This window comes from Pectinophora gossypiella, chromosome 6, assembly GCF_024362695.1.
Source record: "Pectinophora gossypiella chromosome 6, ilPecGoss1.1, whole genome shotgun sequence".
In the NCBI taxonomy this organism is placed as follows: domain Eukaryota; kingdom Metazoa; phylum Arthropoda; class Insecta; order Lepidoptera; family Gelechiidae; genus Pectinophora; species Pectinophora gossypiella.
The window spans coordinates 482,023-506,152 of NC_065409.1; the positions used below are offsets into that span (position 1 = coordinate 482,023).

General features: G+C 40.4%; 1 protein-coding gene across 2 annotated transcripts; it reads right to left on the reverse strand.

The window, feature by feature from the left end:
- Window positions 1-323: 323 nt before the first annotated feature.
- On the reverse strand, window positions 324-22,179 carry LOC126367342 (uncharacterized). Of its 2 annotated transcripts, none has more exons than XM_050010831.1 (6): window positions 22,058-22,179; window positions 8,840-8,936; window positions 2,535-2,708; window positions 1,629-1,805; window positions 900-1,210; window positions 324-779 (listed from the first exon to the last, which is right to left on the reverse strand). In XM_050010831.1, the coding sequence occupies exons 1-6, from the start codon at window positions 22,067-22,069 to the stop codon at window positions 324-326; spliced, it is 1,227 nt and encodes a 408-aa protein (XP_049866788.1). In that variant the 5' UTR covers window positions 22,070-22,179. The 2 variants fall into 2 exon arrangements, with proteins under 2 accessions (XP_049866788.1, XP_049866787.1); XM_050010830.1 differs by lacking the exon at window positions 22,058-22,179 and adding an exon at window positions 12,436-12,512.
- Window positions 22,180-24,130: the final 1,951 nt, after the last annotated feature.

Genomic DNA, 24,130 nt, shown 5'->3' on the forward strand with positions numbered 1-24,130 from the left:
TGTCGCTAACACGGGTGTAATTTATTTATTTATCTAAGACCATTGACGACAATCTCGATTATAAACATTCGTGGCTCACTGCGTCCGGGGTCCAGACCACGGCATCCGAACCGGCTCGTACACTTAAGTAATCACCTTAGAAATCGATAGGAAGTCAGTTTTACTTACAATAATCCGCTATATATAACTAGGGCCGGCGCGGGTGGCGGTGCGGCGCGAGCCGTGCCCCGGGCGACTCAGCGCGCGGCCACGCGGCAGAGCGCGTGCGCCAGCGCGGAGGCGGCGGCGGCGGCGGCGGGCGCGGCGGCGCCGCACAGGCCGGATCAGAGCCGGTCCTCCTCTTCCTCCTCCTCGGCCTCGTCCGCGGCCTCTTCGTTCTCGTCCCGGTAGCCGGGGTGCTCGCTGATCGCGTAGTAGTTGCCGTTGTAGATGACGCCAAGTTCGCGCAGCGCGTCGCCGCGGATCGTCGCCTTGATCGTCCAGTTGTAGCAGTCGTCCGACTCGGACTCGCGGTCTAGTCGCTCTACGTCCAGGATCTTGGAGCTGAGCCGCTCGAGGATGATACCGATGTCCTTGATGGTGAGATGCCGCTTCTGGTCGACGCTCAGCTGGTCGATGAGCAGCAGAAACTTTTCGGAGGTAACAGCCTCATCCTCCACGAGCGTGTTCTCGGTCTCGCTCTCCGACGAGTCCCGCTCCCCGCGCCGCGCCGACTCCGCGTCTAGGAACCGCACGTGCCCCTTCGGCCGGCCCTGGGGAGACGCCCGCGGCTGCGCGTCCTGTCAAGTCAACGGTTACATGAATTTCTATAGATTATCCAAAATCCACAAACATTCATTCGTGATTTTAACAACGAAAATTTACAGATGAAAAACATAATTGACATTACAAAAACCGACCTGTATAGGCGAGGTAGCGACGCTTTTATGTACGGCTATGCGGCGGCCCTCTTCATGTAGTGCGCAACAGTGGAAGTCGCACTCATCGGGCGGCGGTCTTGGCGCGTGCTGGTGCGGTGGTTGGTGCGGCGTGTGGGGGGCATGTGTACGGCAGTCGGCTGTGTGCACGTGCGCGTGCTCCAGCGAGCCGGCGGAGCGCGACAGGCGGCGCGGCGCGGGGCCCGGCTCATCGTGGTTCACCACCGTGATGTGTGGCGGCGGCGGCTGCGGCCGGTCTAGCGACGTCTGGATCACGAGTGACGGCCGCCGGTCTGCACAAAAAAAGTCAATTACATACCCGCACAAAGATCTTGCTTATTATTTTCGATCAAGCAATATATCAGGTGCATATTCATAGGTGAACGAATTTGGCATAATAGGTATTTGTTGCGTTGCGTTGGGTACAAGGAACACATAAGATTGGGATGGCTTGGTGAAATTTTCAGTTTTTGAACAGATCAATAGCAGACGTTTTTTCTAGGTCTTCAAGATTACTCACTATGACATAAAATCTGACAAAATCAGATCTTGCAATATCAAACACCAAAAAATGTGACAAGTTGTTTTTTTGAAATTACACAAATGACTTTGCATCCTCGTCTATCTATCAAATAGTGCATTAGCAATTATGGCTGGATGGGATGTTCCGGAAGCCTCTACATCTGGGGTAGTCGGAAGTAGTGTACTAACCTGGCTTGGGCTGTCTGCTGGGCGAGCGCGCGGCGGGCGAGGCCGCGGGCCTTTGGTCCCAGTGCAGCACCACCGTGACGCGCCCCTTGTTGTCCATGATCTTCCATGAAGGCGTCTCATCGTGTAGCTCTAGCGCGTGGATCGTCTCGCATACTATCTTTGGGATCGCTGATATCGCTGAAAACGGCAAAACGCTAGTCTTTATATTTATACTCTACTTCATGTCTACTACTGAATGAATGATGTATGAAAAGGTTTCTTTTTCAAGGATAGTAACGATCCCTTTGGCCACAAACACAGATTGAAAATGATTAAATACGAGGATAATTGGAAAATGTACTTGCCTCAGATTGGTGGTCGATGCAACGAGACTAGTTCAGACTAATCTCGATAACATTGACTGAACTCCTTGACTAGCAGATTCGGAATGACAATGTACTAAGTATGTTGATTTCGTAGGCAGTATAAAGAATGGAACTCATCCAACCTTGGAGACGCTGACACTAGGATGCCAGCATTCAGCGGAGGTATCATCACAGCTCAGCCGTAGGGTACTGGATTTCATAATACTGACCAGATTTTACGAAATTATTCTCGTCGTGCGCCTTCATTGAACGTATCATCGGACTGTGCAATGAATTCGGTAGAATTCCTGTAAATTAATATTATTGAAGGTACTGACCGGCTTCGATGTCCTGGCTCCTCAGAAGACAAAAAACCGAACGAACAAGAGGTTAAGTTGGGGTTGAAAAGGATTTCTTCCATCTGTGTGCCGTCGCTGCGTATTGTACTGACCAACCTTGATGACGTCGACCCTGGTGGGGAACTAGTAGCATCACAGTGTTGCGGAGTGCGCGAGTAATCACCGTCTACCACCTGTGTGCCATCGTTATGTATTGTACTGACCAGCCTTGATGACGTCGACGCCGGTGGGGAACCAGCGCTCGCCAGCGCGGAGCAGCAGCAGCACAGTGTTGGGAGGTAGAGTGCGCCAGTACTCGCCGTCTTCTACTTGTGTGCCGTCGCTCTCCAACACCAGCCGCACCGGCTCGCTCGCAGCGACCGATAGCTTCTCTTTTCCTGTGCATTAATATTTATTAATAAGTGTCTTATCAGTGCAGTCGAAGGTACCTAATGTTAGGGTTTGTGTTAATTTGAAGAGAATGCAATCGTGTCTTGGTGCAAGATTTGTGTAGGGACAGATAGGAAATGCTACACCGACGACGACAAGGAGGGTAGCTCTTAATTTAATGAAGATAACGCAAAGTAAAGTGAAGTGTGAGTGAGTGATATTATGACATTTTAATAAGAAATAACATAGCATCACGCCTGTATCCCTAAAGTGGTAGGTAGAGGTGTACAGTAATTATATCTACACCCACTCCTGACCAACCCTTATAATAAATCCTGAAAACCAGAAATCTAAAAAGACACTTTCAATAAAAGACGAATGACATAAATATCAAACACTTGAAAGCTTATCACATTTTTATTAATTAAGTACTTTATAGTCGTTGTTAAGAACTTTTTAAGTAACTACTTACTCACCTAGTTTTTCGCTTTACCTAACTAACGATCCTAAACTACGCTTACTTTTCTATGAAACCTTACAAAAGCTCCAAGTTACAAATTAAATTCCTTCGCACGCTTATTTCAGAAGTAGCACGCTAAAATAATCCACGTGGTGTTTGAGCGAGGTCTTCCGGTGGACTGAACTGAATGAGCTCCGAGCTGTATCCTGCTGTAAATAGGACAGAGGCGTACCTAGGGGCGATAGGGGAAAATATTTAAACACAAGTGTGTGATAATTAAAGCACATAATAACGGGTTCTTACCGCGTTTAAATGGGAATTGCAAGTGCCATGATCACGGGATGACTGATGAGATTGGAGTGGAGAGTAGGTAGATCCATAATTTTATAGTTTTTTTTTCTACAGGTGTGTGTTATACATAAACACTTTTGCCTATTTGCCGGGCTAAGCAGAGATCCTACACTACACTACACTACACTTCTGTTGCTTCCTCCACATTTATCAATTGTTTAATTTACGCGCGCCGAAGGAAGTCCTAGGTGTACATACCGCGATTAGATCCAGGATATATTTAAAAAAGATCAGTTCAAGAGTACTTTAAACCGATACATGAAGTGTGTCATCAAAGACTACATGCATGCTCGTGCGAAAGTGGTGTGTCAAGATCGTAGTAAGTAGGTGGAATTCCTTGGTCTCAACTCTCTACCTACCCCAACGGTAATTGGCGTGATCTTGTGTGAATCGTGTGTGTGTGTGTGGATCACTTTTGTATATCTACAATAACGAATTTATGATATATCCGCGCCGGGTGCCACTCTGGCTCCGTCTCTGTAAACAGGTCAGTTGAGTGCTAACCCTATTGACCTGCTGGACGTGCGTGGCAACCCTAATGCAGTCCGTTATAATTAGACCAAAGACCGGCTGGTGATCGGGCGGCTTTCAACGGTTCTGCACTTTGTGAGCTCTCCACCTAAAGCTATAGTGCATTCATGTAGATTCTGTAGACGGCTGTCATTCGTTGGGAAACTACTTAAATCAAAATGCATTTTGATTTTGACCTCGCAAGAAACAATGAACTAGGTTCCAAAATATCGCTTTTAAATTTTATAGAAATTATTCATCGTAATTTCTGTACCGTCGGTGAAAAGTAATACAACTCGAGTTGTATCACTTTTGAGTTATTAGCACATACTTCATGTTCAAAAAATTCTCTTTCTTTCTGTCTAATTCTCGTAACTGTAGCTATTATAAATACGGAGATAATTTTTGTGTTTAGTGATATAAGTACTGTTTGTGAAGGATTCATGCTGTTATAACACGTGTAACATAATTCATCTTAACTTGCATCAAAGTGAAATGAAGATTTTCATTAAATATTTTGGTGTAAGTAAATGCAACTCAACATATATTAAAATACACGCCATCCTTGAATTCTCACGGTCCGTGTTTAATGATATAATTTTAGTTGTAACATCAAACACCAAATTTATTTTTTCGTGAAAAGTAATATAAATTAATATATATCAAAATATTTCAGAAAATACGATCTTGGATATCAATAAAATGTCGTGTTGATGATACATACAAAATGATACATACAAGTTCGATTCCATGCGCCACCAGTGTGTATTTTAGGGTGACCTCCGCATAAACCTGTCTATGGGAAGCCATTTTGTCTAGAGCCACAGCAAACCATATCTGATCCGCATTGCGAATGGGTATAGGTTACGTTAGTACTTCAGACCAAACCGTGTTTTTTCTCTTTCTGCTATAACCACCTTGTAGTACTTAATAATAGTACCTCAATAAGTTGTGGGTCCTGATCATGGCGTCGTTATCACCATGGCAGGGTTAGTCAAGAGGTATTTGAGATTTGTCATAACTGTCGTTAGTCTCCTTCCCTTAGCTCGAAGCATAGCTGTTTTACATAGTTTTCTTGATTACATGCAGGTTAAGCGGTGGCAGATTGAATGCTGCCTTCATTGCTAAGGAGGTTGTAGACGTGAAATAATGGCTCCAAATATTATCGAGCTCCTATTAATATGCAAGCCATTCAATACACGCTGGTTAGATATTTGATGCAAGCGCCGGTAGTGGTATTTTTGAACCTACACAGCCGTAGATGATCGTACATACTTTTGGGTTTAAGGTCCTACTGGGATCCAGCTCGGCATCGGCAGCATCGGGATCTGCCATATCTTCTCAAGAGAAGATTACCAGTTTCTCAAACACGTTGAATGGTGTAAATTTGTCGAGCTTCCTCATTTTTATAAAGGGAATAACTACTCTGAACTCTTGAGCACCACCAGTAATATTTTTTTTCTGTATTTTGATTACATAAGAGAGAATTACGCACAGGACTGTGAAAAATGGAAAGAGGAAGGGGAGGCCTTTGCCCAGCAGTGGGATCTTGTAGGATAGATTAGATTAGAATAAATAATTGGCAACACCACGGGCATAACCCCTTAATTAAACCAGGTCACAAAGTTTGTAAAAATCCCAGGAGGTATTTGAGCTTCTGAAAGGAGTTAGTTGGCTTACATAGTCAATAAAAGCACGCATAATGGACCACTTGCGTTTATGCGGAAAACTGAGCCTATTAAAATAATATTACATATGGGACATTCGAGTATTTATTGAGTCAAGTCAGGGGCCTATGGCGGCTCAGTTATAACCCTGACACCAGGGTTGATGGGCTTGGTAGTTCACTTCACAATCCACACGATAGAAGGGAAGAAGATGGGATATTTGCCCTTACATGTTGTGCCGACCCCATCTAGAGTGAGATAAGGGCAGGAGGATGATGATAATATAGCGGGAAGTTTGCCCACTTCACAATAGTGGTCCATACGTGAGGATACGCGGAAAGTCCCCCACGTGTGCTTACGTGTAGAGTTTTGCGGAAACGAGCTCATTTAGCTTAACCATAACAGACCATGGTAAAGGTGATAAGACCTACCCTGAGGATAGCCCTGTGTAACCTATAGGTTTAGAGGTGAACCAATGATCTTCATTTTCACTACCTATTCTTATCGTCAACATTGATTCGACTCCGTTTATCGTTCTGTCAATGTTGCGGGCTACCATTACACCGGGAATTTTGATAATTCGAAATATCGAATTTTACTTTACTTTAGGGGATTTTGATTGTGGAATGAGTTGTGATCTTTTAAATAGTTTCAGCAGGAAAGAAGTAACATTTACCCGTTTGTGTGATTTTGGTTTAAAAGTACGTAGGTACATCACCTTTATCTCCAGGTCATACTGCCAGACTAGCTCGAAACATTCCTAATAACCAGTCTTAATATGATCCCTCTTACCTTCATTTGTTAGGGGTGGAAAAATTTATCATAAAATGAACCAAAAGTGGTTTTGATTAGGGGCGTAGTGTAGTGGACAAAATATGTTTGTAGCGGGCAGCAGTGGTGGGTTTATTTATTTATTTTAATTTGACCGGTTATTTATGAGTTTTGAGAGTAAAATCATAAAAAAATATCTTATTAACGCTACCTTACACTATATTATACGTGTACCATCTTTATATGTATTTATTACTAGAAATTCGTAAAAACATCAATAAATCAATCAATCAATAATACTTTATTGCACAACAACATATACAAAGGACATAAACATACGAATAAAACATAAGCACAATAGGCGGCCTTAAACATGTATCATTTTACATAATAAAACCGAAAAATAAGTCATGTTAAACCACTTGACACAAATTCGTTATAGTTTATCGTTTGTGTCAATTGATATAAGTTAAGTTTCTTTACTTTTTAAAGAAAATAAATAGAATTTTGCCTTTCTACAACTTTATGAAATAAACTTTCTTCCAAAACATTTTGTTTTTTGTAGAATAAGACTGTAAAATTATTAATTGGAATATGATATATCAACGATGACTTTTGTATAGTTATGTGTGTAAAAAGGTATAAGTAGACTTGTATCAATTTACACGGTATAAAAGTTGGTGTCAAGTGATACATGTAATTTATTTTGATCCTCTACCATTTCTGTTTAGGTTCTAAATATAACTAAATATTAGAAAAGAAACCTTCCATCATCACCTATCGACACATCTAACTTCTGTTCCATTATTCCTTATAAGTCGCGAGCTAGAATGTTTTTAACTTTAAACCCGATTTTCTCAAAACTTGAATTTTGGACTTGTATTACTTTTCACCGACGGTACAGATTTATGGACTAACATACTTAATCATCAAATAGTCAAGCTACTAGTACTTAATCATTATTATTTTCTGTAGAAATATTTGTGTTGGGTTTCCAGAATAAGTGCTCGGTTCATGTCATGGCCATAAGTTCGCCCCCTTAGGGGACTGATACATAGCAAAGAGTGGGTGTATATACTATACACCCTGAGAAGGCAATGCCAGCCCAATACAGGTTAGGTCACATACCTGTCGCATTTTTCGAGAATGTGGGATTCCACACTTCTAGATTGACACTTTATAATTTATCTTTGACCCAGTCAAATACCGTGTTGGTTATAATTAGACGAGGTCTGGCTGAGCACTATGTAGGTAATTAGTGGGTAGATTGGCTGACTCTGCGAGAGACTAGTGCAGTCAGCCGGGATAGATAACAGTGGTGCTACGTACGGGGAAAGAGTTAAAGAAAAAGCACTCTTAGATAAGTCGTAGTAAAAGCCACTTGATATTCTGCGAAAATTTTTAAACGTAACTTTATTTATAGAGTGCATTTTTCGTTTTTAACTTAGTGGGTAGGTACTTGAAATTCCAGTTCTCTATGCCCCAGACAACATAACTGCAATTATTTTAAAGAATAATACAAAAAATTATATCTTAATATATGGAGTGGGTTATACACCCCTGCCAATAATGTTACATTTTAATTTAAAAAATACTATAATATGTCAAAACACATTCTCTTGTTTTGTTTTTTCTACTATTTTAATACTTTGAGAAATTTTCTTTTTTGAATTTATATCATTTCGCAAGGTGTTATGGCTGAGGAGAAGAAATGACAAGAAACTGCAACAGCAACACATTTTTTAAATCAATGAGGGTATACATTACAAGTTATTTAATATTTAGAGGAACACATTTAATACCAGACATTTTTATCATTTAGGTAATCATTAATCTTATAATAAGCTTTTTTACGTGTACTATCCATGACCTAACACTACACAATATAAAAAAATACGAAAAAAATAAAATGAGATTTACTCGACCTACACCAACATCAGAGGATTTGAATTTAGAATAACTAATTAGAACAGTTTTGCGTGATTTTGAGGTAACCACGTGGCTTGATAGACGGAATTCACGCCCGAAAGTTCTATCAGGTTGGGTAGAGCCACTAGCTACTTATCATAATGTACAGTTTCTTAGTTGACTTTCACGTCATGCACGGGATTATAAGTGAAAGTAAAAAAATAGTGGAAGTGCAATAACAGTGTAGTGAAGTGTTAAGTGGAGTGTATAGTGCAGTGTATCGTGTGTTTAGCAGCTTATCTTCTCGGGTTTGTCGTGAAAACCGACAGTCAGATCACATGGGCGTTAGGGTGATCATCTATCACCATACTGTTCGTCATATCGATTTTAGAACTTAAAGAGTGGCTGTAAGTGTTGCGGCTCTGCCCACCCCATTAGGGATAACTAGCATGTGTATATGAATAGTACTGACCTCTGTGTATGAGCTCCTCGAAGCTAGTGACCACCAACCCCTTCCTCACGTTCCTTGAACTGTCCCATATCTTGAAAGGCCTCTTTCCTCTAACCTCCTGGAAACATTACATATTACATAAATATACACACACACCCATTTCCTGTTGAGGTAGGCAGAGATACACGGAAAAAAGTACTTAAATATAAACAATCGGTATTGGTAACATAAAATAATAGAGGCCGTGAGATAATGGTGATTTTGATACTGTAAGTTATAACTTCTGTGTTGTATAGAATTATAAACTTTTACAAAACGCTTGTAGGTACGTTCATAATTGAAAACAGATTGATGGTGAATGCATTATTTTACGATTCTTATTTGTAGTAACACGTCCTTATCGTCGACAGATTTTAATTTGTCACATCAGATTTTTATGCTCGTCTCTTGACGGTCTGTCCCGAAAGGTGTTAATGATTCAGCAAACAAGATTTTTCAGCAATTAATTATTTATTAAACTTAATAATCAGAGGGAAAACACTGCCCTATTTTTCCCTAAAAAGTAGCATGGAAAATGCTGCACCGACAAGAGCGTGGCTCTTAAATTGATGATGAATAATCAGTGACAAAACTATCTCTAAAAAATCTTATTGAAAAGACATTAGGTTCCTATCATTTCAAAAAATTGTATAATGCTTTATTTAAATCTATATTTTTATCGTTCTAAACAAAGTTTTGGCTATAAATGAAAGCTATCTTTATTTAGTAGGTAACATAGTTACAATTTGAATCGTCATTTTTGACATAACGAACGTCTCATCGGCTTAAAACTACTGCAGCTGCAGATGGAGAATTTGGACATAACACTAAAATAGCATGCTAACTTAGTGGCTTGCTCTGTATACTTTAATATGGTATGAAAAGGTTGCACGAGACGGTCGATTTATGAGCATGCCGGTACTAATCAATCGACTATCGTGCGGTTTGATACCGTATCATATTAAAGTAGATATACAGTTAAAGAGTAAGCGTGTCTATGTGTAACCTTTGTCTTGTAATGTGCTTTACAATATTTAGATAACTTACGAGTAAGTAGTAAACTTTGAAGTAAGAATATTTGAGTAGTATATGAACCTTATAATGCACCACATTTTAAACCTCTTTGTGTGAAAATCTTATCCAGATGTGATTTTGGTTAACAAAACATGGTCTCAATTTTGACCCGGATTAAATTTAATTGAAACGACTCGAAGTTTTGTTGGAAAAAATCGCGTAGGAATCAGAAATCAGAATCATTTATTCATCGTAATTATGATGGATAAACTTGTTGAAGGTCAATGATTTTTGAATTTACGTCATTTCGCATGGTGTTATGGCTGAGGAGAAGAAAAGACAAGAAACTGCAACAGCAATACATATTTTAAATCAATGAAGGTATACATTACAAGTTATTTAATAACCACAGGAACACATCAATCAATCAATAATACTTTATTGCACAACGACATATACAAAGGACATAAACATACGAATAAAAACATAAGTACAATAGGCGGCCTTATTGCTAAATAGCAATTTCTGCCAGGCAACCTTAGGGTGAAAGAAGTTAATGCATTGGAGCACGGGCTGGTGCAATAAACATATAATGACATGAACAATAATAAAAAGAAAAATAAAATAAGAAAATAGTAATAATAAATAATATATATATAATAATGTCACCGTAAAATTGATTATAATCTATCGATTTGAATCTCGCGAGATTGTGAACTGTCGAATAATTATGAATCGTATCATATTGCTTACAATTTAACGTATCATTCCTCGGTAGATCATAATTTATCGAAGTGAAACCGTCAAATTGTGATACGAAACGCACCTCGCGTGCTATACCATAGAGTTACAAAACTATTAGAGTGAGCATAATGCTAATTTGGGATTCTCTTAAAATGCATAAATGTTTTTGTCATAATTTTAATTATCATAATCCTTTTTGCATAACGTTTTTTAGCATAATAGTTTTACTTTCCCATAATAACATCTAGGAATACTGGTTTGTTAGGTATAACTTATTTTTGGGATTAATAAATAGATATCCACAGGAACACATTTAATGTGGTATTCATTATAGGGCGACAATATTTACCATCGGCAACCTTTTAAAGGCATTTTTTATTGCAAATCATCATCTCCCCTGTTCACACAGTCCGCTTACCTAACCAGGCGATTTGACAGGTCCATCTTTTACAGAAGCGACTGCCTGTCTGACATTCCAACCCGAACGGAAAATTACGCTAATACAGGTTAGGTCACATACCTCCGACACGTAATTCTGGAGAATGTAGGTTTCCTCATGTTTTGTTAAATTATAAACCATACGATCCATAAATTATTATAAAAGTAACAAGCTGTGTCCATGATAGATATATACAAATGAACTGTAAGTAAGGTATTAATTGGAAAGTTATTATTTCTTTAAAGTACTTTAAGTGTAACTACATATTAGTAATAATGATTGAACATTAGTATTAACGCATGCTGTACCCACATATAATTGGCGAGACACTTAGTTTTAATATTCAACACCTGTGCTTTAGAAAAGTAGCTATAACCGACTATTTCTTTTCAAAAATGTTAATTGGCCTTGAACAAGTTTATCCATGATAATTAAGTTGAATAAATGATTCTGATTCTCGTCATTAGTGGCCTAATCAAGAGAGAAATGAATCAAATGTCGGACGTTTATATAAAATATAGGATTTAGTATTTTATAATATTGACGTTTGTTGCAATTTGCATTCACGATACATAATGTCTGATACAAGTATCAAAATCAGCATTAGCCTGCGACCTGGGCGGAGAGTGGGCATTGCTCCAGTTGTGTGCCTAGGTCACTAGGTTACAGGAATTAAAGGGAATCTAGGGCTCAACTGGCGACCGATAGTAGAGCACTACATCATTATTGTATATCGTATTATCTTCTAACTAGACTAGTGCATAAAGTAGATGGTTTAGTTAATTTATTGTTATAGTTTATCTAGAAAATAATTTTAATAGGTATTCTAAGTACCAAAGTTGTATCTTAGAACTTAGTTTAACGAAATAATAAAAAAAGATCAATTCGTTACATCGTGGTAATTCTATGAATGTTGTACAATGTATGATCTGATTATGCACAAAAAAATATCTTTTGTACCAGCTGAACCCTGGAATAAATATAAATCAAAACGGAGTAAAGTGGAGCAGCTGCTACGAGACATTGTAACAGTGCTACGGTGCTACCGCGTAGCGCAAGTTGCTACGGTTGCACCGTGCACCGTTGCACCCGACACGCCCCCACGCACTGTGCGTTGACCCACTGACATCGCCGCCTGCACGATCTTTAATCTAGACCGGGACTTCTCAACTTGACAGATATTAAAAAAACTTTTCCCCCACCCCCCTCCGCTATTTGCTATCACTTTGCTCGCTCGCATCCTCCGCCACGCTCATCACTCGCACAAGTCGACGGTCGCGTCCGGTGCACTCGTCTCGCCGTAAAAAATCCATTACAAGCGACCGCGCGATATACGACTTCCCCCGATAACTTATCGACGAAGTAAAAAGGCGTAAATTACCTCCTGCTGAATTTCGACTATCATTTTCGCACTAACAGTTCACAGGTAACTAACACACGCTCGCTCGCGCACCGTTCACGACACTATAATTAATAGTAAGATTAATATAGTAGATAAAAAAATAGTAGGTGCAATCGTAGTATGTGTGTGGGGTGTTGTGTGTGCGCGGTGCGCGCGGGCGGAGCGCCGCGGCCGCACTGGCGCGCCCAACGTGACCGGGTCGCGGCCTGCGCCCCCCCTCCGTCCCCCGCAGCCCTCGCGGCCCCCGCGCCCCCCGCCACTCCCGCCCCGCACTGCAGCGAGCCCGTAATCTCCCGCGCCGTAAGATCCTCAAATTAGCAACGCCGATGATGCACTTTTCCGATGTTCCCGAGTCCCAACCGCTTCCAAATACGAACGAATCAGATTCTTCTTCGCGAATCGTTCTTTTACGTTCCGTACGCGATTAGATCATGACGTGAATTGATATTGCCGAGAGATTATGTATTTTTCAGTTTTAAACTTTATGTCTTTTATTAAACTCTGCCCTTTTGAAGAGAAAATTCCTGAACCGTCTTTGTTGAAACGGAATATTACATGATGAAAACAAACACGGTATATATTAAAGAAAACAAGTTTTTGATATTAACATTTTAGTATTCACGCCATGAAACCTCGGCTTTATAGCGCTACGGCTGTGTCTACGGGCTACGAGGTCGGTACCTCGCTACGCGGCGTAGAGCTTTGCTACGAGGCTAAGCGCAGCTTTAACCGACAACAGTTATTTATGACACGTAACAGTTGGATGTAGTCGGGCGTAGTCGGCGTAGTCGCTTGTAGTCGGGGTTGATCCGGACTGCCTAGTTATGCTGCAACTCATGAATCTTATGCAAGCTTTGTGAGATGTATTCAGTTCGTGTTCTGCATGAGTTGCTCGTTGGATATGGACTTATGAAGTTATGACTTACAAGTTACAACCAGTGGTATCGTGTAGTGGATATGCACTCGGCGTTATATAGTGATGTGTCGGGAGTGTGATTTTACCTCCAAAAACATTTTTTTTGTTATTTTTGTGTATGTATGTTATGTACTGTGGATTGGAGATTTGCCGCGAGGAATAGAATTGTATCTATTTTCGGTTGGGATAAAAAATATATTCTTTAAAAATATATATGCATTCTTATGTACCTACCAGTGTAATTTTCTTAAAGTTTGTCTTGACACAGATTCTCGTACTAGAAGGACATTTATGTCAATAAACATATTTAGTTCGTTGTCATTAAAAAAACATTAATATTCGATTTTATTCGAAACGCTTGCGGCTGGCTACCGTCCATCATTTATGGGTTGTACTACGTATAGTGTGCTAATGTCCAATAATATATCATTGTTGTAGTATTATTAAGTTTCGCTCATATTTTACTCACGCCTTTATTCCCTATCCGGGTGGACAGAAGACAACTTGTACTTTTTTGACGTGACTTATTGTAGATTTGCCGCAGAAGACATTAACTACTTGGCTGGACAAATGGGGAGCGCTGAATGCTCTCACCCGGTACAACGTTTAAGACAACAGGCCTGCAGGTCCCCAGTTGGGCGCGAACCTCGGCTCAGGGCGTCGTCAGAGAAGAAAAATATTTGAAAGAATTAATCGACCCTATTGGGTTGATAGCGATAAGCGCTGATTGAGGGAAATCGTCGACCACGCCGGCCGGTGGGGTCGGTATCGGGGTCCTGAAGTGTTTGGTGTCGCGAGCTGATTGACTGCCTCTATGGCTATCAACTTGTACCTAACACTTGCATTTAGTATTGAAATCATAAAAGGTATTTATTAATACCAATTACTATTATTTAGGTGGTATATGATAGGAATTGGCCTTTGATAGACTGGAATGGAAAATGCTACACCGACAAGAGCGTGGCTCTTAAATTGATGATGATGATGATATGATATGTAGGTATATTCATTTATCAGTTTATTTATATATCCTATACTTACCTAAAGGTTTCAATAACCTATCAAGATAGCTGATTACTGATCATCGATTTACCATAACTTGAATTTAAGCAAGTGGGTGCCTCCCTAGAAAAATTCCCGAAGGGGGGTTATAAGGATCTTTATGACGGGATTAATGACAATGTTGAGAATCGATTGAATTAAGGGATTCAATCCTATTAGTGATGTACCTAGTTAGTGTTTGACTCTGAGGGGAGTTACACTAAGTATTACAAAGGGCGGCACTCCATATAATCAAATCGACTCGATTTGCGCTTTTACACTCGCGTATGTGTGGGTGACCTACTAGGGTCTCTCCCTCTTTATTTAAGAGTTGCGCTCTTGTCGGTGGAGTAATCGCCATTGCTCTCTTCGTCCCGCCAAAACCTTCACCTTCTGATACGACACAACCTGCACCTTCTCTTTTACACTAGGGTCTAAACAAATTATATCAAATATCTATGTAGTCAATTAATTGATGTCTAAGAAATCAGATATATGAAGAAGTGCGTCTGTATTCTCCATAATTTTTATGTTTCGACACAATACTACCAGTTTTTTTATTTTATACAACTAAGTATTAATTACATAACACTATTAAAATTATTAACAATATAACACTATCAACAAATCTTTACTCTTTCAACAATAAACTTAAAGCGTACTCACCTAACGACATAATCATAATTTAAACCAACGACCGATACAGTTTATTCGCAAGAAATTCAAGGCTGAAGAGCGTAGCGGTGCCCTTAGCGAGCGAGGACTGATGCGGTACGGTCACGAGCATTAATATGTATACACTTTGGTACCATGTCACATTAACTTTTTTGACAATTGAACTGTAAGTCTCACTAAATGTCAAATATGTTAGTGCGACAGAGTCCTAAAGTGGGTACATTATATTGCTCATGACTCATGACTGTATCAAAATTCAAAAATATTTATTTTTCTAAATTGGCTTACAAAGTTAGCGCTTTTGAACGTCAAAAAAAAATCAAATTAAGTACATATTGGCCCCGATTCCTGCAGACACCGTCTAATTTTATTTTAAGTTATATCCGTCATTTTCATATCCGTCGAAAAGGAAAGGGACGGATGATTCACAGCTCTTAATTTTAGGAAGAATGAGTAAATGAATGAATAACCCGGGCGAATCAAAAGGTATGTCGCTGTATGCAATCCGTTTGACGTGCTGTCTACTTAACTGTGTCGGTTATTGACTGATGTAAAATTTTTAGACGGTTGTTTTAGATTTGTGCTTAAAATTGACGTGTGTTCCATAAATTTTATGCTTGTCGATTACCCGTCCCTTTCCTTTTCGGCGGATAAGAAAAGGACAGATATAACTTAAAATAAAATTAGATGGTATTTACAGGAATTAGCTGTAAAACTACTACCACATCGGAATCTGTAACGCTGAGGGAAAGACGTGGCCAGAAAACCTCCCAGCACAGGGCCCTAGTCCTACAGTTTCATGTTTTCCTTTGCAATGAGAGACTTTCCAGCTACGTTCCTCAAAATAAATATAGATGGCGCTGTACTGAGTTGCCTTCATGTAACTTTCTAATTTCATGGACAACAGACATAATGCATCTTTTATCTTTGTATTTTGATATAAATGATGACCCTTGTTATTACACCCGGGCACAACACATCTTCCACCCATTATTATTCTGACCATAATAAAGAGAAGCAATATAGGTAGCAACATATTCTATACCATATCTCATCCAAATATCAAGCAACGATTATTTTATACCTACTACCTATGTAAAACTGTGACTTGCAATAAATTATTATGATTATGATATATACCTCTGCCACTACACTATATTTTTGAATATTACGCCATCTCTATTGTTTTTAGGGAACGCAGCCTGCAATGTCCCTCATTCGGTGCGGGGAGGTAAGTGTCCTTTTTGTTCGTAGTACTATTACATACATTCTATCATAAATGTCATAAAAGAAGAACAAAATTACTGTCAATTCATTTCTTTCTTTTTAGGCACAGTTCGCTTGACCATTATAGACGGCGATACGGCTCACCACCTATCGCGTTGGTCTAACAGAATGCTCGGTGAGGTGTGGGTACTTACTACTTAGTTCATCTTGTGATGAATGCACCTCTGACTACCCCAATGGGGATATCGTCGTGAGGTTTTGTCATGTTAAAATTGCTTTCAGTGACGGTGAGAGGAAACCGAATCCCAAATTAAATAGAAATGAAACCCATGTTTCTTATTGATTAGTTGCTGATGTGTCATGATGTATCGTAGAGCTAGAGTTCCTAATATTCTATCGGAGCTAATTTAGTAAGGTAGGGAAGGTGAATCAGAGAGAGGAAGAGTGATATATGGCCAAATAGATCAGTACTGGGCAAGTAAATAAATATGTTTCTGTAAACTATAAAGTTAAAAGTGTTCTGGTTATGTCAATTAAAATCATGTAAAATCTTTCGCCAAAAATATCTATATCAAATATAAACAATAGTGTTCATTTTGAAAACCCTTCGTTGTAAAAAAATTACAAACAGGAGCGCACGGTACGAATCCTATCTAATGAAAGTGACAGGTACTTACAACTTAAAATAAAATTATGATGTGTAAGTACTGCAATCAACACCGTTATACATCAATATTTAAAAACCACATTATTACACAACCAAACAAAGTATAAGTACTAAGTTCTTATACTCGTAAATTGATACAGCCAACTAAATCTGTATCTGAAATCGAAAACTCTTATCCGCACAATTTTCCCCTAAATCTTGAAGGGGGAGAATAACCGATGGATGGCCATTAAAAGCGGGTGATAAGCGCAAATTAAATTTCTCCCCCGGCTCGTATCGCGAGTTCTATCGGGAAACCGAAAGAAAACCTTTTCTTCGAGACTTCGACCGCTCTCCTTGGAACGGCTTAGACTGCAAATTAGTATTTCTTAATTCTGCCCCACTGTCGCCGACCAAGTTTAAAAAGTTTGCGGCCGCTTTGCGAATATTGTCACAATTTGATTGGTGAATTCATAACTTTTTGCAAGCTGTGAATGTTGGCGGCTACTTATAGAATTTTAAATAAGTAGGTACATAAGTAATTGTCGTTTGTTTGGACGTGTATCCGGGCTACCGGTCTATACTAAGTAGGTTTTAGTTTTTTTGACGGTCTTAGGTTCTGTAGACGACTGATGATGATGTGTCTGTTGGTCTGTGGACTGACAGAGATGGATGGAAGATAAATACATGTTGTTCCTATCCCACTTAGAATAGGATAAGGGTAGTAGGGTGAGGTACTCTAGACTTGGCTCATTGCATTTCACTATTTGGCCAGACAAATGGGGAGCACTCAGGGCTGTTATTCGGCTAGTCTTAACAATAGTAAAAGACAGCTGCATAGGCGACTTTATAGATAATAAGTAATTTCTTCGATGCGACCTTAGGGTCTAATATAGGAGTAGGTACTTTAGTAATAACATCGTTAGCAAGCCAGTATAGTTAGTGGTTACTGTGACTCGAGGAACATTTGATGAGATTGTATCCCAATGGTCCTTGTAGTGCTTAGTTATTCAAGAGGTCGCGTGGTCGTTGGTTCGATCTTGGTCACGTCTGCTTGTGGTCACTTATTGATTCAACGCGTAGGTGCTCGTGTGGTCCACAGTGCAAGAACACACTCACGTACAGACATAAAACTCTCGACCTTTTGACGTGCCTTTCCCAGGAATGTTTCTGTTGTAAAAACTCTTTAATACTTAGTTAGGTTTCTGGCTACTTTTCTTTCACCCGATTACTCTAGCCATAGAGGCAGCCAATCAGCTCGCGACACCAAACACTTCAGGACCCCAACACCGACCCCGACGGCGTGGTTGACGATTTCCCTCAATCAACGCTTATCGCTATCGACCCCCTAGGGTCGATTAATTCTTTCAAATATTTTTCCTCTCAAACGACGCCCTGAGCCGAGGTTCGCGCCCAACTGGGCACCCTCAGGCCTGTTGTCTTAAACGTTGTACCGGGTGAGAGCCTTCAGCGCTCCCCATTTGTCCGGCCAAGTAGTTAATGCTATCTGCGGCAAATCTACAATAAATCACGTCAACAAAAAAAAATCCTTCAAAATGATATTTCTTGTACTCTATACTATACCAGGTAATAAAGCTCTTTCTACATAACCTTTGCGCCTTGTTAAAGCCGGAGAGGTTCTTAAAGTGGTAAAAATCCCAGGAACAGCACATAACTGCTCACGGCAGTATAATTCCATTTTTAATTCTTCTTCGCCTGTTTGAGTGCGAGATCAATACCCGCATCTACCCTGGTGTCAGGGTGGTTATTGACTGGCCACGTAGTTAATGCAGTTTGCCGCAAAATCTACAATCTACCTAACTATCTATATCAGCCTAAGTTCATATCCAATTTTGGACGTAGGCCTCTTTCTTCCATGTTTTCCACTTCCGACGATCTTGGGCTATCGACATCCAGTTATATACTGCGTGCCGTGCGTGCCGTATGATGTCGTCCTTCCAAAAAAGCAAATAAGTACATGTACAATAAGTCACGTCAAATAATAAGGTTACTATTGAGCCGCCATGGCCATGATATGGCTCAACTAAATAACGACTACTTACTTAAGTAAATAGTAGCCGGGACCGACTGCTGAATTTTAGTCAATTTACCGGATGAATTTCGCGCCTTCCGTATGTACTTATGTAAAAATTAAGTAAAATGTTTATTTTTTTATAAAAATACAGAAAATATTGGTACAATAAAAACCCCATGGAATCAATTCCTCTGTTTGTCAGTGGGAGTGGAGTTCGCTTAATGTTATTATGTTTTAAAATACTTACAGTTAACTTATAGCTAAGAGATCTTTTGCATAAGATGTTTAAATAAAGATTTATTGTTATGTCTCCTATCCGCTTATGTTTCCATGCTGCTGGTGTTTTTGGGGTCAGGTTTTCCTCGTGAATGTGGAGGCAGCAAGAGAAGTATGTCAGGAACGAAGCAAATGGAATTCTATAAATACAAGTATCGGTTTACTCCAGTGGGAAATAGACGTGAGTGTATGTATGCTGGCCTCTTTTAGTCTCCCAGCGACCATTTTCCCACTTTTCGGAGCTTCTGTCACATCGCAAAATGCGGTCATGATGTGCCGACTTCGTAGCGATATGTCATGTCGTAACCATGAATCGGTCGTGTTGTGCAGAAGTACATCTTTATTTAGTTGATTCTGGTGTTAGAATGACCACGCTTGTCTATAAGTACCACCTATTTTCACTGAAGAGAAGACTGCGGACTTGATTACATACAATGCCGCTTTTCTTAAGTCCTTCTCGTAATAGAGCCAAGATTTGCCGCATATGGCATTCACTACTTTGTCGGACAAATGGAGAGCGCTGAGGGCTCTCGGCCGGTACAAAAAGACCACTTGAGGGTGCCCAGTTGCTTGCGAACCTCGGCTCAGGTCGTCGTTTGAGGAGATTAAAGTGATAAGCGCTGTATGAAGCAAATCGAATCGTTGACCACGCCGGCGCGACCTGTATCGGGGTCTTAAAGTGTTTATTGTCGCGAATGGATTGGCTATCTCTATTGCTAAGGCCTATGAGTGAGTCATGTCCACTTTTCCTTATTTTTTAAACTCAGCAATTAACAAGTCAAAGTTCAGGAAATGGATTGAGAAAAATAATCGGGTGGATCACTTTTGGTATGGATGGTAGACGCGACTCGTCCGGCGCTATTTATTTATTTATTTAATATTTGGGAGACTAACAGCTATATAATACAGAATGCCATCGAGAAATAATTTTATTTTTGACGTAAGTACCTAAATTGACTAAAACTCACGGGTCGGTCCTGGCCACCATTTGCTCAAGTAAGTATGTAGTCGTTACTTGAGCCATATCTGACGCTTTAGGCAGCTTAATAACCCTGATGATGACTTCACAAGAGAGAAGTCTAATAGACTCATTATTTTCTTTCTATTTTATTTTTTGAATCTGGAAACTATTTCCTTTAACATGATATACATACATTATGAGATAATTGTATACGTAGACGGAGTTATTATGTAACAAAACTTGACTCGATATTTAGTCCATTAGGGTGGTATATTATAATATATTAATTAATAATATATATATCTTTTTTTCATATGAGCTTCTTGCAAACGAAATTTACAAATTATTATAGAATCAAAAGTCAGTTTACAGAAGAAATCCCTGATCTTCGTGATAGGAAACCCTGTGGTACGAAAGTAAAAAAATTGAAGGAATAAGAACGAAATTAAAAACAGTAATACCAACACAGTTAGGTATAACGCTTTTCTAACATACATACACATACACATACATAAACTCACGCCCGTAATCCCTAATGCTTTTCTAAATTAAAAAAAAATCGGTATCTAGTGGTAGTCTAAAGTACTAGTGGTCAATGACCTCCCCCCTCCTAGTCCTGGGCATGCTAGGTATCTAGGGGCAGACTGCAGATTGCGCCGCCTAGCGCCTAGCCGACACCGCACCACTATATTTGTCTCTCTCTACCCTAGTAGGAATACTCATAAGTGTGTGTGTGTGGTTATCGTATCGGTGAACTAGGTAAACTGATCTGTCATCCCGTAGCACTTGTTATTAATAAACTATGATAATAGTAACGAAATTGGTATTTTAAAAGCACATAACACAACATAACATTGCTCACGACTCACGACATATCCTTCGCAATAAAATTGATGATATTTTCAGTAAACCTTATTTTATAACTGTTCTATTTATATTAATTTTATGTAATTTTTTCATAATATCACGTAATGTAAACGATTACCAAAGTGAGTTTTCGTTTCGGTGACCAATAACATAAAGCTATACATATGTCTATGCTACGGATCGACTACGAGCTCGCTACGGGTGGCGCTACGAAGCTACGAGGGATGCTTTACTACGATTATGCTACATACTTCGACGAAAATAGAACAAGATTTAATTTATACTGTGTTATACAATATTGCTCATGTGCATCCCTTAATCTCATTATGAATGTATGTAGATAGACTGTATGGTATTGTTGTAAAATCGTGTAAATATAACAAAGCTACGATTAAAAATAGAATATTGAAGCTAATCAATATTGAGAAAGGTCCCGTAAAAGGATCCTCCCACAGGAGGGCACTGTATAACTTGGCACAGATTTTGAATAATGCAGGGTGCATGTGCAGCGCTGGTACGGTAGAGCGAGCGAGACAGACGCATACACCTGGCCGCGTGCGCGAGCGAAACGGCGAATGCGGCAACTACCACACGCTTCCATGCCTGTGTCTGAACTGACATGGACAGATCCCGACTACATAACCAGGTACAGCACTGAGTTCAACACTGGTAGGTCCATCACTGGTGCACACTGCAGCGGCGACGGCGCTGGCACACGCTCTATGTATGCTCCTAGCTCTAAGGTGTGAGATATCGGCAGGCAGCGATGGGGTCGAGTGAACACTATAGCACTAGGACGGGGCGCGTCAGCCGGCGCGACGGGGCGGCTGCGGGCGCTCGCGGCGCCGGCACGGGCAGGCTGGAGCCTGGCGGCGGTGGTATCCACAACAAGCATGTGCGGGCGTGTCGGTTACATAAGCGGCGGCGGCAACGGGCCGGTGGCGCGCGGCGAGTTACCTCTCTGGCCATCGCGGCATGTCCGCCGGAGGCCGCGGGCGGCGCGCGTTCACGCCGCCATCGTCAGGGCCAAGCCCGGGTCTCGTTGCGACTCGCGGGGCACACGGGCGACGCAACCGCGTGGGCGGCGATCGATGGGCCGTGCGCGCGTGCGCCGCCGAGCGCCCCCGAGCGCCCCCGAGCGCGACCGAGCGCCGCCGCGGTGCATCCGCCCTGACCCACTTCCCGCGCGCACACTGACCTCCTTCCAACGGCAACTTCCAATAGAGCGAGTTACGAAGCGCTCGGATGCGACATTCACAGCGTGCGCCCAAATTGACACTCAGGAATTTCTTATTAAAATTCTTAAAAATATTCCCTTCCTTCCATACGGACTCTGGTGGAATGTTACCTCTTGGGAGGTTTACGAATCATTCCTCGAACAAAATTGGATTTTAACTTGAGTTAGCCAGATTTATTCACTACCTATCTATAATATATCACGTTATGATATTTGAAACACATTATAAGTAAGTACAACTCCTACACAGTAGAGCCAGTATCGCCCAATTTTCCGCTCCCTGTACACAAATCAATGGGAATGCCAGCGTAGTACAAGTACAGATAGGTCAGGTACCTACTACCTACGTTTGCGTAAACAGAAATAACGAACTGTGAAGGCAAACTCAAATGTCGGCAGTCGCCGAAATGGGCCTTAAACAATGCCCCACCGGTATAAAGCCGATTGAGAGTGGACTTGTGCACTTTATTCCAATGAAATAAAGTCGAAGCTTAAAATATTTGTGTGCCAGTTGTATTCATGGCTCATTGCAAGTGTTAAATAAGGGTTTACTTTAGACTTGCAACGAACATTAGATTAATATTCGGTATTCGTCTACTTTGACTTGAATATCGAGGATCTACGCACTATTCGGCCAAATAAATAGATACATTAATTTAATTATGATAGAAAGAGGTAAGTACGTAAGTATGTCGCCAGAGTCAGACCACCGATAAAACTGACCTACATTTGGTTGCCTGCATTCGTCAAAATATTCAAATAGATTTCAAAATTAAAATTCATATCTTCAGATCCTGGTAACATACATAAACATTCTATATACGTCCCACTGCTGGCCACAGGCCTCCCCTACTATTTACTGATGTAAGGATGTAAGTGAGTAATCGTTACATGAGCCACGTTCGGGGGCTTTGGCGGTTCAATCATAACCCTGAAATTAGGGTTTACGAGGCTGGTATTCCACCTCACAACCCACACGATAAGAAGAAGGCCTTCCCTCGGAGGGGGTATGGAGCATACTACACTATACTGCTCCACTGCGATTTGGTGAAGATAACATATAAGCAAATGAAACTCGATTGACTTAAAACATTCATCAATAGTGGGCAAATTAATCTGCAATTACTTGAATTAGGTAACACAGCTGGCGAGGAGTGCTTTATACATTGTTTATACACCTCTGCCTATGCCTATAGGGATTGAGGCATACGTAATATTATTCCTTATTCTATGATTGAGGCGTGCTACTATGTTATGTTGTTTATGTAAAATTAAGCGAATAATTAACTATAGGCATAGAATAAGGAATAGCCATTCGGTACAGATTCCAGTATACATCATTTAATTTTATTTTAAGTTATACCTGTCATTTTCATATCCGCCGAAAAGAAAAGAGACGGGCAAACGACTGGCGTGAAATTTGTGGAACACGACATCAATTTTAGGCAGAGATTTAAAAACCTCTCCGAAAATTGTATATTGGTTTAAGTTGATAACATATTATGTTGAACAGGTTGAATAGCAGCGGGCTGCCTATTTTATTCGCTCGGGTTATTAATTCATTTTAAAATTAAGTCAATCATCAGTCTCTTTCCTTTTAGACCTACGATCTTAGACCCGTAAAAAATGACGAGTATAAAATTATAAGGTACATGCAGTCTGTCAAACAAGGGGCTTGAACACAAAAGAGGTCGCAAATTGTCTACTGATTACTTGTGTCTCTGCCAACCGCATTAGGGATAAGGGACGTGAGTATGTATGTAAAGTTAGTGAAACAAAACGTAAGAACTTTA

Coding starts and splice junctions, on each gene's coding strand:
- LOC126367342 (XM_050010830.1), bottom strand. CDS start 12,459: ATGATAGTCGAAATTCAGCAGGAG. Junction 8,937..12,435: donor TAGTCGAAATTCAGCAGGAG/GTAATTTACGCC, acceptor TAATGTTTCCAG/GAGGTTAGAGGAAAGAGGCC. Junction 780..899: donor TCGCTACCTCGCCTATACAG/GTCGGTTTTTGT, acceptor TTGACTTGACAG/GACGCGCAGCCGCGGGCGTC.